The 15,816-nt window shown below is 42.5% G+C and overlaps 1 protein-coding gene across 1 annotated transcript in view; it reads right to left on the bottom strand.

Moving 5' to 3' along the window:
• The window catches only part of CPVL (carboxypeptidase vitellogenic like), a 152,726-nt gene that overhangs the window by 85,427 nt on the left and 51,483 nt on the right, over nucleotides 1–15,816 (bottom strand). The window contains exons 6-7 of the mRNA XM_017527074.2: nucleotides 14,413–14,492; nucleotides 8,600–8,666 (exon numbers count right to left, since the gene is read on the bottom strand). Of these exons, the coding sequence (XP_017382563.1) occupies nucleotides 8,600–8,666; nucleotides 14,413–14,492 (147 nt within the window). The remainder of the gene's footprint in view (nucleotides 1–8,599; nucleotides 8,667–14,412; nucleotides 14,493–15,816) is intronic.

Below are 15,816 nucleotides of genomic sequence, written 5' to 3' on the forward strand. Positions count from 1 at the left end.
AACTTTATGCACACACTGAACACCCCAGCAAAGCCACAAAACCTGGTGAAAAGCTCCGTGTAATGGGTATCATTTAGCAGCCAAGAGGACAGGATTAAGCTAGGGCAACCTACCTTGGCTTCATCTAGTCTGGGGTAGAATCTTACTTCCCTCAGTACCATTATTTTCTCTGAAGACAGCAGTATGGCCTTAAAATGGCCAGTTGAGAAAATTAATGAATGAGGAAAGCTGGAATTTCAGTGTTGTGGTAATCTCTATAACTTCCTAGACATTTCTAGACCATGCGTCATCTCATTTCAAGACCACATTGCTGCAATTAAAAAAAAAATGCCTTCTAACAAGAATATGGCTTTATCAAAGCATGTATTTCTTTTGCAAATGGGCTTAAAAAGAAACCTGCAAAATCTATAGGCATATAGCAAAAACTTTTCAATCTACAGCCAATTTTTAGTCACATTAACTTATGCAAAAACACATGCTGCCTCCCAAATGATATATTCTTCTTTTGTATTGAGAAGCTGCTCCTTAGATAATTTTAAAAAGCCATAATTGACAGGCATAGGTGAACAAGATGCATCCTTTTCCCACCTACTCTGAGTTGAGTGCCAGTTTGGAGAAACTCAGCTTGAAGCCAGGTGCCTCAATGAGATGAATAAACCCTTTTGTTTCAAATGGAGACTGCAGTTACTCTTTATTTAAAAGCCTGAACACCCTGGGCCACAGTCAACAAACTGAGTCTTTGTTTGCTCACTATAGATACAATTCATAAGGACGAAGCTGCATAATAGATGTAAGTTAGCCTTTCTCATCCCCAACCTAAACTTCTCATCTCTTCAGGTACTATTTATGTCTCTCTGCTGCCTGCTCCAGCATGGTAGTTCATTTCTGACAAAGCTTATAATGACTTCTGATTTACTCATATTCTTATCCATGCAACCTCAGCAATATATGTATTGATTTGACTTGGATATGCTGTCCAAAAGCCAGAGACCCAACTTGCAAACATTTCCATATGCCCTTGTTCGGTTCTCCGGTTGCAGCTTAATCCTTGATTTTTGTAATATTAAACTCATTAAACAGTCACAAATCCGTTTTCAATTCTCATAGAAAATATTGGCAAGTACAGATGAGCACAACTGAAAATGGACATTTGTCATGGGTTCAAGAGTTAAAACAGCTTGAATGTTATCTAATAAAATTCAGCAAGTTCCAAGCCTTGAGAAATAATTGCATTCCGAAGACTTCAAGTCTTTATATCACTTGAAACTTCCACTTACTCTATAAAACTGAATGATCAAAGCCAAGTCTTTATGATTAAAACTAAGTCTTGGCCAGAAAGTCAGAGACATTCAAGAAGCTAGGGAACTTCTTTTCTGTTTGTGTAAGGTTGATAACCCTAAAGATTCAGCATAAAATATGGAAGGGGATGTCTGCTTCCCTGACATCTGAAGCAGGTCCTGCAGATAGTGCAAGCACTAGGTAAGAGCACCCAGCTTGGAGAACAAGCATTTTGGTGAACAAGGCTGCACCACTAGCTCATTCCTTTACTGGCATCTTCAGGCTCCAGAGTCTGACTATTCAGGTTCCAATGTTGGTTCCTCAAGTTTCCGGCTGGGTGGCCTTGGTAAGGCATACCTAACCTCACTAAGCCTCAGTCACCTCACCTGTAAAACAGGAAGAATAATCATAGAACCTATTTCCAAGGTAATGCATAAACCAGTTCTCAGCATGATGCCTACCATACAGTCTATTCTCAATAAATATTCTCTAGTAAAATCTACAGATAAAATATGTGAACTACGTGTTCTCAAAACATCCCTTCTAGGCATCACATTCAATGATCCCGAACCTGGGCTAACAGGATGATGGCACAGACTTACAAAGGATGCTAGTAATTACAGACCTCCTTCTAGAAGCGCTCTCCCACCCCACCTTGGTTGCCACCCCTCTGTTTGCATGCCAGTATTTGAAATTGTCCTATTACAAATATCTATCCATGAGGTAGGCTCTACTCTCTACTTAAATGCACACATGTTGACAGTCCACCATACTGGTTTTAATTTATCAGATCCTTTCTATGGAACAGTGAGCTGATAAGAAGACAGAATGGGGGAGAGAAACAGAACAATCATGATGGGGATGGAAGAAGCGTGGAGAAATAGGAGCTGAGCACAACAGACTGAGGAAAGGCTGAGGTGGGAGGGTGGCCCTGAAAAATGGTGGAGGCCAAGGAGAGTCCCCAGGGCCCAGGACCTAGTGTGGAGAGAGAAGGGCAATTAAAAGGAGGTGAGAGAAGCAGAAGAGATCACTATTGGGTCCAGAACTTTACCTGGGTGATGTAACAGTATGTACGACAAACCCCCATGGCAAGTGTTTGTCTATGTAACCAACCTTCACATGTACCCCCAAACCTAAAATAATAATTTTTTTAAAAGGGAGGCAAAAAGATGCAAGAAAGAATTATTGATATTTTTATTTTATCTAAAGGCAGCCTTGCATGAACACCATTCTACAATATTCATTAAGCGCTTTGCTTAGTATTGAATAAAACAAACAAACACAGCTCTCACACACTGGGAGCTTACCCCCAACCCAATGGGCCATGATGATTTCAATAAAGATTGTCAGACACTATGCTTCCAACAGGGACGTCACCTGTGCAGATGAAGATTAAGTATCCCATTAAGCTCCCTAATTCATTTTTAAACAGCTTCGAAGTTTTGTCTCTATTTGATCCTCAAATAAATTAAGATTGCAAAACTGTTTCTAAAGAGTCTGCCTTTTTTGCTGATGGAGAAGAGATGCCCAGTTTTCACCACAGGCCCTGCTAGTTGCGAAGTGTTTTCATGCATTGCCACAACCTCCCACATGCACTGAATCGTTCCCCTGAGCGGCACATAAAGTCACAGGCTCAGAGAACAAGGGGCAGTCCCCCGATCCTGTCACCTGCCTGCCTTCCAGTGAGGGCTGTTTTAACTTCTAGCTGTGCTCACGTACAATTGAGAGGATGCTACATGTGCCTGTGTCTCAAGAACAAGGGCAACCTCACTAATAGCTACTGGCTCAGAAAGGATAACACGTATAAAGAAAGTTAATTATGGGAATTAAATGCAGCTTGTTTGTCTTTTTGAAGTATGTTTTTTTTTAATGCCTTGAGGAGGGTGATTTACAGACACATTTGTCTCTTTTTAGAGAAAATTAATTCCAGTTGGTGTTCTGGGCAGAAAGGAAGAGGAGGAGGAAGAAGGCAAAGCAGCTCCTCCCATTTCCTTGGCACTGAGGGCAGGCCCACTCCACTTTCCCTGGTGTGGCCACACCATCGCCCACGGGGCAAGGCAGAGTCTGGGGTGGGCCCTGACACATTTTGCTGCTGTCCATGTAAAAAATGCACAAGCACAACTTCTAATGTCAACTGCTAAGCTCCGTTTTCTTTTTAGAAAGTAACTATTGCTTTTAAAAATGATTTCAGAATAATAGACACAGAGTAGAGGGGACAATGCCATATCCCAGCAACGAGTCAGCGGAGCTCGTTTTAACACTTCAGCTCTTGTCCACCCGCATGAGGCTGGGAGTCATAATGTATTAACCCAGCTTTTCAACATGAAGGGGAATAACAGTCGTCACATGTTGGGTGCTCACCACAGCCAGTCACTATGCTAATAACTGAGAAGGATTATCTAGCTAAATGCTCAAAACAACCCTATGCAGTAGGTACTATTATTATTTCCAGACTCCTTCATACCACATCAGGGTTCTGAACAGCTGCTCCAGACCCCTTGAGCATCAGGCTCCTCTCATTCATCGCACACAAATGTGAAGATATTTAGGTCTGGTGCATTTACATTGAAAAGCAGAAAACTGTTTCTGAATCTGTGCATTGATTTTTTTGAAGACGGTGCTACAAACCGATTCAGCTTTCCTAAGGGTGTGAGAAAATTAAGAGTTTAGAAGAGAAAGGACTTTTTTTTCCTTGAAAAATCTAGAACAATTTGTCTTGTTTTTTGGTGGAAAATGGGTGGGTATTACGTTAAAACTGCAATTACACACAGATGCTTTAAGAGTGGGTCTAGATAACTGCATCTGAACTTCTAGCAAAGTAAAATATCCCTGGAAGCGATCTAATTTAACAAGCCCTCTGATTAGATGAAAAGCAGAGGCCCAGGGAGGCTGAAAGACTTTACTCAAATCATCCAGGGAGGAGCAAAGCCAGCCCTGAATCCCTGGTCTCCTAATTATTAATCCAGAAAGCCTTCCACTTCTCTTTTCTGCCACCAAGCCTTAAAACAGAAGACAACCCAGATGGGACAAACTAAACTGGAGAAACATAGCAATCTAATATTCATAATAAACCATCAAGGCATCATTATCAAGTGCTTTTTCTTCTTCTAGACAGAGCAGTGCCCCCAGACTGAATGTATCCCATGTAGTTCTGTGAAGATGATACCTCCTGACAATCTCTACCTCACATCCACCTTTATCACTCAGCTGGCACAGGTTTCCTTAAAAGTATTCATCCTGGCAGCAAGGAAGGTAAAAAGAAAATTGTCCTTTTCTACACACATTAGGAAACGATATGCATAAAACCACAAGGCAGATGTGAAATAACCAAGTCAAATTTTTCATCTGGGATTTGGCAAGTTTGCCAAACATTATGGTTTGCATCAACATCATGGTTAACAATATCACCAGATTATTTGCAAGACAGACATTACACACAAAGTAGATCACTCTTCTGCGGGAGGTGAAATGGGCATTTTCCAGGGTTGCTGCCAAATAATGGGAGTGTCACTTCCTATTCGCTTCCCTAACCTGGCTCTGAAATTGGTTAAAAGAACAACCAGAAATTACCAGGAGAGGTCCTAAATCATCCTTGCTGGACAACTGGCTTAAAAAACCTAAAGTGTAGTATGCTAAACAGTCAGAATATCCCTTCCAAATACCTTAGAAAGAGAAGAAAGAAGTTGCTAGTTCCAGTGACTTGCTATTCCCATAGAAAATTCTTTCTTTCTCCCCCTGAAAGTGGACACCGCAGACGTGCTTGCCAGCATCCTTACAGCCCTACCTCTGGTGTCATCACTTGGATCTTCCTCTGGAGACCACTCATCTCCCACTCTTGTGGTTCAGAGGAGGAGTGCCCCCATCCTGGTCCCTACCTTCCCAGGGTATTGGGGTGGGCCTCAGGCACCATTATGGCCAATCTGTATATTCCAACCACCTGGCCCCAGTTGGTGGTTCTAGGATAGGCATGGGATCCAAGTGGAACGTCTGAGATTCAGGAATCTGGGGGGATGGAATTATTGGGAAAGAGAAGTTGAATTGATAGCCTATACCTGCCCTGGGATGGATGGAGAAGCAGGGGAGCCACATGAAAAGAACCTGCCTGAAAATGAAACCAGAGAAGTACAAAGCCAAGTACATAGGTCAGGAGGGAATGATGGGCAGAATCCTGATGACAAAGTATGAGCACCCAGATCCAGCCACACCTGACGTTAAATCAATCAATGCCCTGTTTCACTGAAGCTGCTTTAAATAGGGTTTCTGTCACACTTGCAACCAAAAGAGCCTTGCCTAACACACCCCTATGTATCCTTCAAAACCCAGTTTGTCACCTCCCCTGCTTGGCCTTTCCTGAGGATCCCATATTGAGAGGTAGCTATTTGTGCCTTTCCTGTGGCTACTAGTCTTTACAGTTACTTCTCTAATTTTTTCCTTTTTTATTTCTTTTATCAAGACTCCTGGATCAGAGACAATACTTCTCTAATTGTACCTTTCATCAGTATTTTAATTATTAGACCTTCAGATTCAGGGCAGGGTCAATGTCTTACAAATCACTGAATTCCTAATCTTTGTCCAGTGCCTCAAACATAGTAGATACTCAATATATCTGTGCTCAGTTGAATTGGATTCTAAATGTTCTGTCAGTGAACACTGGACCCTTTATGGTCTCCCATTACCCTCAGAACAAAGTCCGAACTCTTTGCCACAGGCAGCCGGACCCTACAGGATGGATCCACTGGCCTCTCTCTGCTCAGCTCCTACCATGGCAGCTCTGTGCTTTTCTTTGAACCTGCCAAGCCTGTCCCCACTGGAGAGTCTTCCATTTACTGTTCCTTCTGCCAGGAAAGCCCTTCTTACAAATAATGCAGAAATTATTCCATATCATTCAGGGTTCTGCTCCTTATCTCCTTGTCAGAGAGCCTTGCTCAATTTTTTTTTTTTTTTTTTTAAGACAGAGTTTCACTCTTGTTACCCAGGCTGGAGTGCAATGGCGCGATCTCGGCTCACCGCAACCTCCGCCTCCTGGGTTCAGGCAATTCTCGTGCCTCAACCTCCTGAGTAGCTGGGATTACAGGCACGCACCACCATGCCCAGCTAATTTTTTGTATTTTTAGTAGAGACGGGGTTTCACCATGTTGACCAGAATGGTCTCGATCTCTTGACCTCGTGATCCACCCGCCTCAGCCTCTTAAAGTGCTGGGATTACAGGCATGAGCCACCGCGCCCGGCCTGAGCCTTGCTCAATCTTATCTGAAACCGCACCTCATTCACCCTCCAGCCCTTGCCCTGCTGCATCTCTTTCATGACGCTTGTCACTACCTGATGCTACAGTACCTAGCATGTATTTTAGTTATCACTGTCTACCTCTCGAGAATGTATGAGGGCAGGGATTTTTTTTGTTGTTATTCGGTGTTATTCACCATTGTATTCCTAGCACCTAGAACTGCACCTGTGTTCTCAAATGATTGGCTGGCACACATATTTTACATGATCTTAAAAAGGATGCAAAAACAAGCCCTAAAATTAAAACCAACATAGACAAATGAATCTAATTGTGTATTAAATTTTAACATCATTGCCCTTAAAAAATAGAATTCTTATAACTTTTAAACACAGTACTTTGATTTTAAGCGTGTAGTGAGATACAATTTAAGGATAAAAATAATTGCAGCAAAAAATATCAAAAGTAATCTTGCTGTTTCTTGTTGGTAATGGTACTCAGGTAGTAATTCTGAAGCCATTTTGGGCATATTGTAGGAGTAAGCAAAAGAGTAAACACGCTGATGCTATTAGGTACCACAGCCCTCGACGTGGGAGAAGGGTTAAGCAAACGCGAAACAGGGAAAAGAGAAGGCAACCTTGTGGCGTGGAATTAGAATTATGGGTATCAGTATGAGGTCATTTTGTTTCTAGCTCTGCCCATGCACAAAGTCTAACAGCAATGACATCCCAGCAGCAAGGAGCCCACTTAGTGCTCAGGACTTGCTTTTTAAATACCATTCCCCATGAAAAAGAACCAGCATCCCGTGAAGAAATGACTTATCCCAAGGCTATGGCAGGGAAAGTACAAGAAGTACAGGATGCTCCTGGAACATACATTTGTGTCAAAAAGCAGGGACACGCTTGGAGGCTAATGGAGACCTGTCAAAAAGGTACAGGAGCCAGTTGAAGGGGTTCCTCGTGACCAAATTTAAAACACTAAAAGCATCAAAAACAATAACAAATTTTAACAGATCAAATATAAATAACAATCTGTGAGTCCAGAGTACTATTTTTAAAAGTAAGTAATAGGAGGAAAAGGGAAAAGTCTTCTCTAAGAAAGAATGCCAGAAAGATATTCACATAAAGATACATTAGAAAATCATTTTGGCTGGGCGTGGTGGCTCCCAGCTGTAATCCCAGCACTTTGGGAGGCTGAGGCAGGCAGATCACCTTAGGTCGGGAGTTTGAAATCCGCCTGACCAACATGGAGAAACCCCTTCTCTACTAAAAATACAAAATTGGCCAGGCGTGGTGGTGCATGCCTGTAATCCCAGCTACTCGGGAGGCTGCTGCAGGAGAATCGCTTGAACCCAGGAGGCGGAGGTTGCAGTGAGCCCATATGGCACCATTGCACTCAAGCCTGGACAACCAAAGCAAAACTCCGCCTCAAAAAAAAGAAAAAAAACAAAAAGAAAAGTCACCATTTTAGCCCCTCCCCCCACAGTGTAATAACTGATTCAGAAAGAGATTATCAGTGGATGCTAAAACTACTGGGTGGCATTTTTAGGAGGAAACAGTGTTCAAATGGTCTTGAATTATTAACAGAATCAGGTGCGTTTACAATGGCAAGATCTGGCAGATGCCACCTTGACAGAGTGATCCAGTTTAGCATCAGCAACAACCGGACAAACTGGCGTGTGCCTCCCGACGAGAGGCAACAAAGTACACACCATCTGTGTGGTGCTCCCGACCACATGTTCTGACGTAACCTAAGCACTGAGGAGAAAATCAGACAAATTCAAATACGGGACATTCTACAAGGCACCTGGCCTGGACTCTTCAAATCATCATTATGCATGACGAGCACAATAAACAAGGCAGGTAACTGAGACCACCTAGTGCGCCCATGGTAACGTGAGCGTGCAGTGAGCCCTGGGATTTAAAAAATGTTATGAAGGGTATTTTCATAATTGGGAGAATTTTTAATATAGGCTGAATCAATATTGACACATACGTGTACATGTATATATGTATACAGATTTTAAATATGCAAACTACACTTATAATATATCTCAGTTCTGATGATGTTTGAAGCACAGAAGGAAACATGACTACTTACCTCCCCAGTGACATAAAAGTCATTATCTTGAAATTCAGGAAATATTTGGAAAAACTGAATTAGTGCACTGCAAAAAGAACAACAACAACAATACGAATTAATCAGAAAAATGATTCAGGATCTCTTCATGCTAGGATATCAAATCTAAGTCTTTGGCAATAGGTTTCACATTTGAAATAAGATACCACTCCGCTATGAGCTCCTGTTGGACATTTTATTTACACAATACGTGTGGGCTTACTTTGTGATAAGGAGAAGTTTGGATAAGTGGACATCACTACTCTGGGCATGTTTCCAAATCACTGAGTTACCAGTTTGGATCATGTAACTGTTGAGAGCACCCTGAGCAAATAACACAGGTTTCACATGCTACGTAGCAATTCTTGGAGGTAGTCCTGCAAACTGTGTAGTCCCATTAGCCCAGGTTTGTGAAGTAAGGGGGATCTTAGTTTCTTACCACCCCCCACTGTGGGGGACTCTAAACATTTCTGATGGAGCTCCCAGAATGTCAGCATTTTAATAACCAAAGAACAGAAAAACTGTAAGATGAATATAAATTAAGAGAAAAACAGGAAACAGCCACAGGTATTGAAATAAATGTACAGTGGGCCTCTGGGCTAAAAAGAAAAGAAAAACACATTTACCAAAGAATGCCAATAACCAGCTGCGCATGGTGGTTCACGTCTGTAATCCCAGCACTTTGGGAGGCCAAGGCGGGGATGGATCACCTGAGGTCAGGAGTTAGAGACCAGCCCGGCCAACACAGTGAAACCCCATCTCTACTAAAAATACAAAAATTAGCTGGGCCTGGTGGCACAGGCCTGTAGTCCCAGCTACTCAGGAGGCGGAGGCAGGAGCATACCTTGAACCCGGGAGGCGGAGGTTGCAATAAGCCGACATCACACCACTGAGTACTTCAGCCTGGGCAGCTGAGTGAGACTCTGTCTCAAATTAAAAAAGAATGCCAATAGCCCCTTCAGTGATGAAATAGACTTTAACAGACTCAAGGAATGATTTCATAATAAGAAAACAGTGGATTTTTAAATGATTCTCTGCTTAAATGAAATATTTCAAAAAAAGAAAACAAAAACTTGTGAAACTCAGAAGCTCTGAGTGTTTTGACCCAGACTGCAGTGCCTGAGAGGCTGGGGGAGGTTTTTGGCTCAGCTTCCTGCTGAGAGACTAAAAGCCATGAACCATCCAGGGAAGATGAAACGCAAGGAGGCTCTGGAAACCCAGTAGGAAGGAAAAGTTCAAGGGTTACAAAGAGGCGAAATTGGGTCACTGCAATCACCATGATCCTAGCTATATTTAATTTTCAAAGGCTGCATAAAAATTCACCATGAAAACACCACTGCAGAGTTTCAGTTTATTTCTGTATTCATTATTTATAGTGGCCTTTGTAGCAACTAAATCTGAGATGCTGCATTTTATAGCTTCTATGTTTGTGCTGGCAATAAGAGGGCTTTAGAATGCAGATCAAAATAGACATCCATTCTCCACCCTTCCCTCTCCAACCTTCAGACTAAAAACTACTTCCTTTTCTTTCTTCCTCCTTGTTGGAATGGCTAATAGATAATTTAGTATAGTAAATCTCAGTTAAGCCTTTGGCTTTAGCTTAAAGCTTACTTCCTTGTAGTATTTGCTGGAGATTCATTAGGGTTGCTGGATTTAGCATGAAAACATAAGACATGCCTTAAACGTGAATTTCAGATAAATAACAAATAATGGTTTAGTATCAGTATGTCCCAAATACTGCATGGAACAGACTTACATTAAAATTTTATTTATTGTTGATCTGAAATTCTAATTTAACTAGGTATTTTGTGTTTTATCTGACCAACTTAGGTGGAAATAATCCCCCAGGTTACCTCTATCTTGAAAATGGCAGGATTCTCTAGCTCAAGTTTCTAAGGCAAGGCTCCACTTCAAGAAGTTATCATCAAGTTTGTTTGTTTGTTTTTTGAGACGGAGTCGCCCAGGCTGTGGTGCAGTGGCGCCATCTCGGTTCACTGCAATCTCTGCCTTCCGGGTTCAAGCAATTCTCCTGCCTCAGCCTCCCGAGTAACTGGGACTACAGGTGTGCACCACCACACTCAGCTAATTTTTTTTGTATTTTTAGTAAAGATGGGGTTTCACCATGTTGGCCAGGATGGTCTTGATCTCCTGACCTCATGACCCGCCTGCCTCGGCCTCAAAGTGCTGGGATTACAGGTGTGACCCAACACCTGACCAGCATGGAGTTTTAATGTCACAGTTTTTATTTCACAGCCAAAAAATTGGCTATATTTTTTTTAAGCAAGCACTTGGTAGCTTGGTAGCACTCCCACTTCTTAAAAGAGAGTGAAGAATGAAACAAGTTAATTTAGTAAATTAGATTTACATATGTCATTTTCTCATTTAACAGTATTTTAGTCAAGAACTCTTCTTATTACATGGTAAGCAACTTCTAGAAAGTAGAATCTAGAATCATGCCCACATGAAATTTCAAATTTCAGAAGCAGAACTGCTAAGCATATATCGTGTGTGTGCACATGTACACACTCCATGCATTTATTCAGGTACAAGAGCCACATGGCACAAGAAGCATGCCTCTTCCTGGCGGTTCCATTTGGCCATCTTGGCATTGTGTCAAGGACTTGTCTAATACACAGAATTTTAGTTAAGGGCTCTTTCCTGGCAGAAAGGTACATTAGAAGTCCACAAGGAGATTGCAAGGAAGAGTGACTAGGAGAAAATTATTCCTCAGATAGTTTTTCAAACAGGTTGGGTGGATGCAGGGCAGAACAGGTGAGTGGACTTGATCACGCACTGTAGACCCAAAGACAGCACTGCAACCTGGTCAGTTCTGATGGAGTCAGAAGCACAATCACAAACACAAGCAACATTCAGGATAATCGAGTTTCAGATGATGTAAGCAAAAGCTTTATACCAATAAAAGCCAGGCAAAGTGTACCTACCGTCACTGGCAGTGGACCTGAGGTAGGAGGTGGGACTCAACTACAGAGATGGGGCTTAGATGCTGGATCAAATTGAGGGCTAGCTAAGACAGGGCCCGAGCGGAAGCAGCTTTCTGTAAGACATGCCTACCAGTGGACCACATCAGTTTGCCATTGTGATGGCCATACGCAGGCATTATGACCCCTTTCCATGGCAATGACCCAAAGACCCAAAAGCTACTATCCCTTCCCTAGAAATTTCTGCATGAACCAACACTTAATCTGCATGTAATTAAAAGTGGGTTTAAATATGACTGCAAAATTGCCCTGAGCTGCTGCTGTGACTAGAAAGCACCCCTGCAGGAGCAGACATGGAGCTGTAACGCTGCCCCTTCAATAAAGCTGTTCTCTTCTACCTCCATCTCACCCTTGAATTCTTTCCTGGGCAAAGCCAAGAACCCTGGCAGGATAAGCCCCACTTTGGGGCTCACCTGCCCTGCACTAGACTGACACAAGCCCAGCAAGAGGAATCCTGGCACTGCTGCTCTGTTGGAACATGTGCTGGGAGCCTCTTCTGCATTCATTCTACATTGAATGAGGCTGAGCCATGATCCTCTCCACCTGGCACAGGACACAGAGGCTTCTTATTTAGTATAGAAATCCTGCTTCCTAGCTGTATTGCTATGAAGCTTTGTTTAGCAATCCTACATATAATTTCCCATTGCAAACCAACATGTAGGAGAAAACTATAGTAGAACTTCCATTTGGCTGCTAAGAAATTAACCATAGGTCCACTACTAGACTAAGCACAAGGAGGGCAAGGGCTCTGGAGACTGCTTACTTCTGTCTCACCAGCACCAAGAGAAGCTGCTGGCACACAACAGGCAATCAGTAAACAGTGGCAGGAGAGCCGCACCAGCTAGTATACTCCAAATCAAAGTTAGTAAATTTCATAATTTTTTAAACCAGAGAGGCATTGTGACTAGCATATTCCAAACAGGAAAAGAGGGAGAGAAAGTATTTTAATGTCTTGTTAGCGAAAAAGTTTTATTTCCAAACACAAAGAAAAGCACCATAAATGTGCACGGTAAATATCTCTTTAGGGTCCTACTGCTTACAGCCATGCACTATTAATAGTCAAAAAGAATGAGATTTCCAGAAAAAAAAGAAAGATGGTTTTCACAAGGAGAAAATGAAAGCTCCGCTGTCTAAACCTGTAGTAGCCCATTTGCAGGTTTAAAGCGACCTTCTTACTCCAAACACCCATCTGGAGAGCTGGAGAGAAGAATGTGGTCACAAAGGGAAATGAACAGTGTAAACTATAAAGGAAACAGCTGAAATCAGTTTTCTGCACTACCCCTGATTAGCTATTTTCCAGTTCTAAGAGCCTAAAGCAAAAAGAACTACAACACTATAAACAATGAACGCTTTGAAATAGATTCCCTTTACATGTCAGGCAAGAGGAGACAGACCACATGTCAGCAGTCGACATCCCCACACTGAGGGGCAACTGGAAGCTGTAACCATCTTTGGGGGAGGGGAAGGACAGACAGAAATGGCTTGGCAGGGATGCTTTGTCTTGGAAGGGGCCGATGCCTCTCTTCAATACAGAACCTCCGCCCTCGGGGTGTTTGCTAGTTAACCACTGAGATTGTTTGGATTTAAACCAAAGAGGGATGGGAGGTGGGGGCGGGGGGTTTCTAATCTGAAGAAAGAGAGCACACAGTGCCAAAGAGAGCCCTGGCCCTGACTCTGAGGAAGCCTGTGAGGACCACAGTCTGTGGAGGGGGGAGGAGGAGCTGCTGGGGGGATACCCCTAGAGGATTTTGGTGAATATATCCCTAGGACCCCACTGTACCTGGAAGCAGAAGCGTGGGGTCCTGGGCATCCCCCTGATCGAATTATGGAACATGTGGAAAATAAAAGCGGAGAAGACAACAGCCATATTCTTCTCTCAGTGGGCAGAGGGAGAGATCTTTGGGAAAGAAGCTAGGAAGTTCTACTTTCTTCTCCCCAACCCCGGCCACCTATCTGCCTCAGAGAGAAAGAAAAGTACAATGGAAAGCTTTTGTCAGAGATCAGCAAACTCTGACTCCTATTAGATGCACTTTCTCGGCTTTGGGGATTGGTGGTAATTAACAGAGTGCTTAGTGGAGGTGTGAGGTAGGGACTTAGTTAACTCCTTCTGGCCACTAGGGTTCTTTTAGTAAATTATCATGATTCATAGAGCAGTGCCCTAGTGACCAGAAAGAATCTAGGACTTGGTCTCTAGTAATAATTTGTAGACTGGAAATATCTGACCAAATAAGAAAGGTCACTTGCTTTTTTAAAAATGCTAAAAACAGCAAAGATTAATATGAGTAAAAAAAGAAAGGGAGAAATTATATGGACACTGGCCAGACTTGCAACTTTACATTTCCCCTCCCTCCTTTTTTTTCTCTTTTTGCAAAAGGAAACTTTCATAAGATGAAGGGAGAAGACTAGAGACTAACCAGCTAAGTTTTCAAGCCTGGAAATGTCTTGAACTAGAAGCAGAAAGTAAAAAATTGCATCCAAAAGCCAAAAAGAGACGAATCCTGGGAAACAAAACAAACAAATATCTGAAAAGATGTTGTCCCCTGAAAATGCAAAGTTAAATACAATTTTGAAAAACAAGCAGAAACCTTTCAGATGTCTGCTTGAAAGGTTTAAAAAATAATCCTTAATTGAAAAATTCTGCTGTGTGTGTGTAGATGTGAAAGTATCCTGAAATTATCTTCAGGAAGTGGACCGTAAGTCTCAGTCAATAATAATTAAAACAGTAGAAGAATTTTCCTATTGAGATAGAAAAATGTTTGGTCTGAAGAAGACCAAGGTAAAGGCAGAGCATTTCACCTGTATAAATCCCGTGCTACGTCATCCTCATTGACTGCATATCCATGGCTATCATCAGTAAAACTGAAGCCTGAGCCCACCTGCAGGAGAAATAAACAAGCAGGTATGAACAAAGAGAAACACACACCTTAGGGACCTGCAGAGAGGTCCCACACTGGAAGGTGAACTTGTTCCAAAGGACAAGCTCTGATTTTTTTTTTTTTTTTTTTTTTTTTGCCATTGCCCCCATGCCTTTAGCCCTCCGCCCAGAAGGATCCTGAGTTCCACCTATTCTCTCCATCCCCCAAAGCCCAGAAAAACATCAACACAGAGCTTTGCCCTGGGGTCAGTGACAGAGCTGTCCTGGTCCTCAGTGGAGACCCCGCCAGATGTTGATTTAAGAAGGAAGAATTTGTCTTTCTCGTCCCCTGCTATGGTATCAAAATATCAAAAGTTGTCTCCTCTCTGAGACCTGGAGAGTGCACTGCTCTGTCCTGCCAAGAAGAAATTCTCGGTTGGGCATGGTGGCTCACATCTGGAATCCCAGCACTTTGGGAGGCCGAGGCAGGTGGATCACTTGAGGTCAGGAGTTCGAGACCAGCCTGGCCAACATGGTAAAACACTGTCTCTACTAAAAATGTGAAAATTAGCCAGACACGATGGTGAGCCCTGTAATCCCAGCTATTTGGAAGGCTGAGACATAAGTATCACTTGAGCCTGGGAGGCAGAGGTTGCAGTGACCGAGATTATGCCACTGCACTCCAGCCTGGGCGACTGAGTGAGGCTGCGTCTCCAAAAAAAATATGGCCATTAAGCCATATCCTCTTCCGTAGATAAGGAGTTTAGGGTAATTAAGACTAATTTTAAATTAATATTTTATTATACCTAGAAGTTCACAGACAACTGAACTGTAAATCAAAAGCAGCAGCCACTATTTTTATGTTAACAATTTGCATAAGGAATGCACTCCCCATCTGGTATAAAGACTTTTGTGTTTTTGTTTTCCAAACATCCAAGGATGTTTAACTCATCTTTTCTTTACATATACAGATATAGACTAGGAACATGGAAGCTTGCCAAAACAAGGTGGGGGAAGGAGCATGTTGACATTTTTTTCCCTTTTATTTGTGTTCTCTTTGGACCATCTGAATAGTGAGAGAAGTTAAAGATTTTAGTTAAGGGGGCAAAGATACTCCAACTCTGTAGAAGCTGACCCTAAGTTTCTCTCCTATTTTGCACCTTAAATAGAACCAATATCAGAAGGCCTCTCCAAGAAGAGCATCACTTTTTGTCCAGAGATGAAGGATTCTCCTAGTCTTAGTAAGTGAAGGAGGCTGGGTACACTGGCTCACACCTGTAATCTCAGCACTTTGGGAGGCTGAGGCAGGCAGATCATGAGGTCAGGAGTTCAAGACAAGCCTGGCC

The sequence above is a fragment of the Cebus imitator genome, unplaced genomic scaffold, assembly GCF_001604975.1.
Source record: "Cebus imitator isolate Cc_AM_T3 unplaced genomic scaffold, Cebus_imitator-1.0 Scaffold45, whole genome shotgun sequence".
Classification (NCBI taxonomy): domain Eukaryota; kingdom Metazoa; phylum Chordata; class Mammalia; order Primates; family Cebidae; genus Cebus; species Cebus imitator.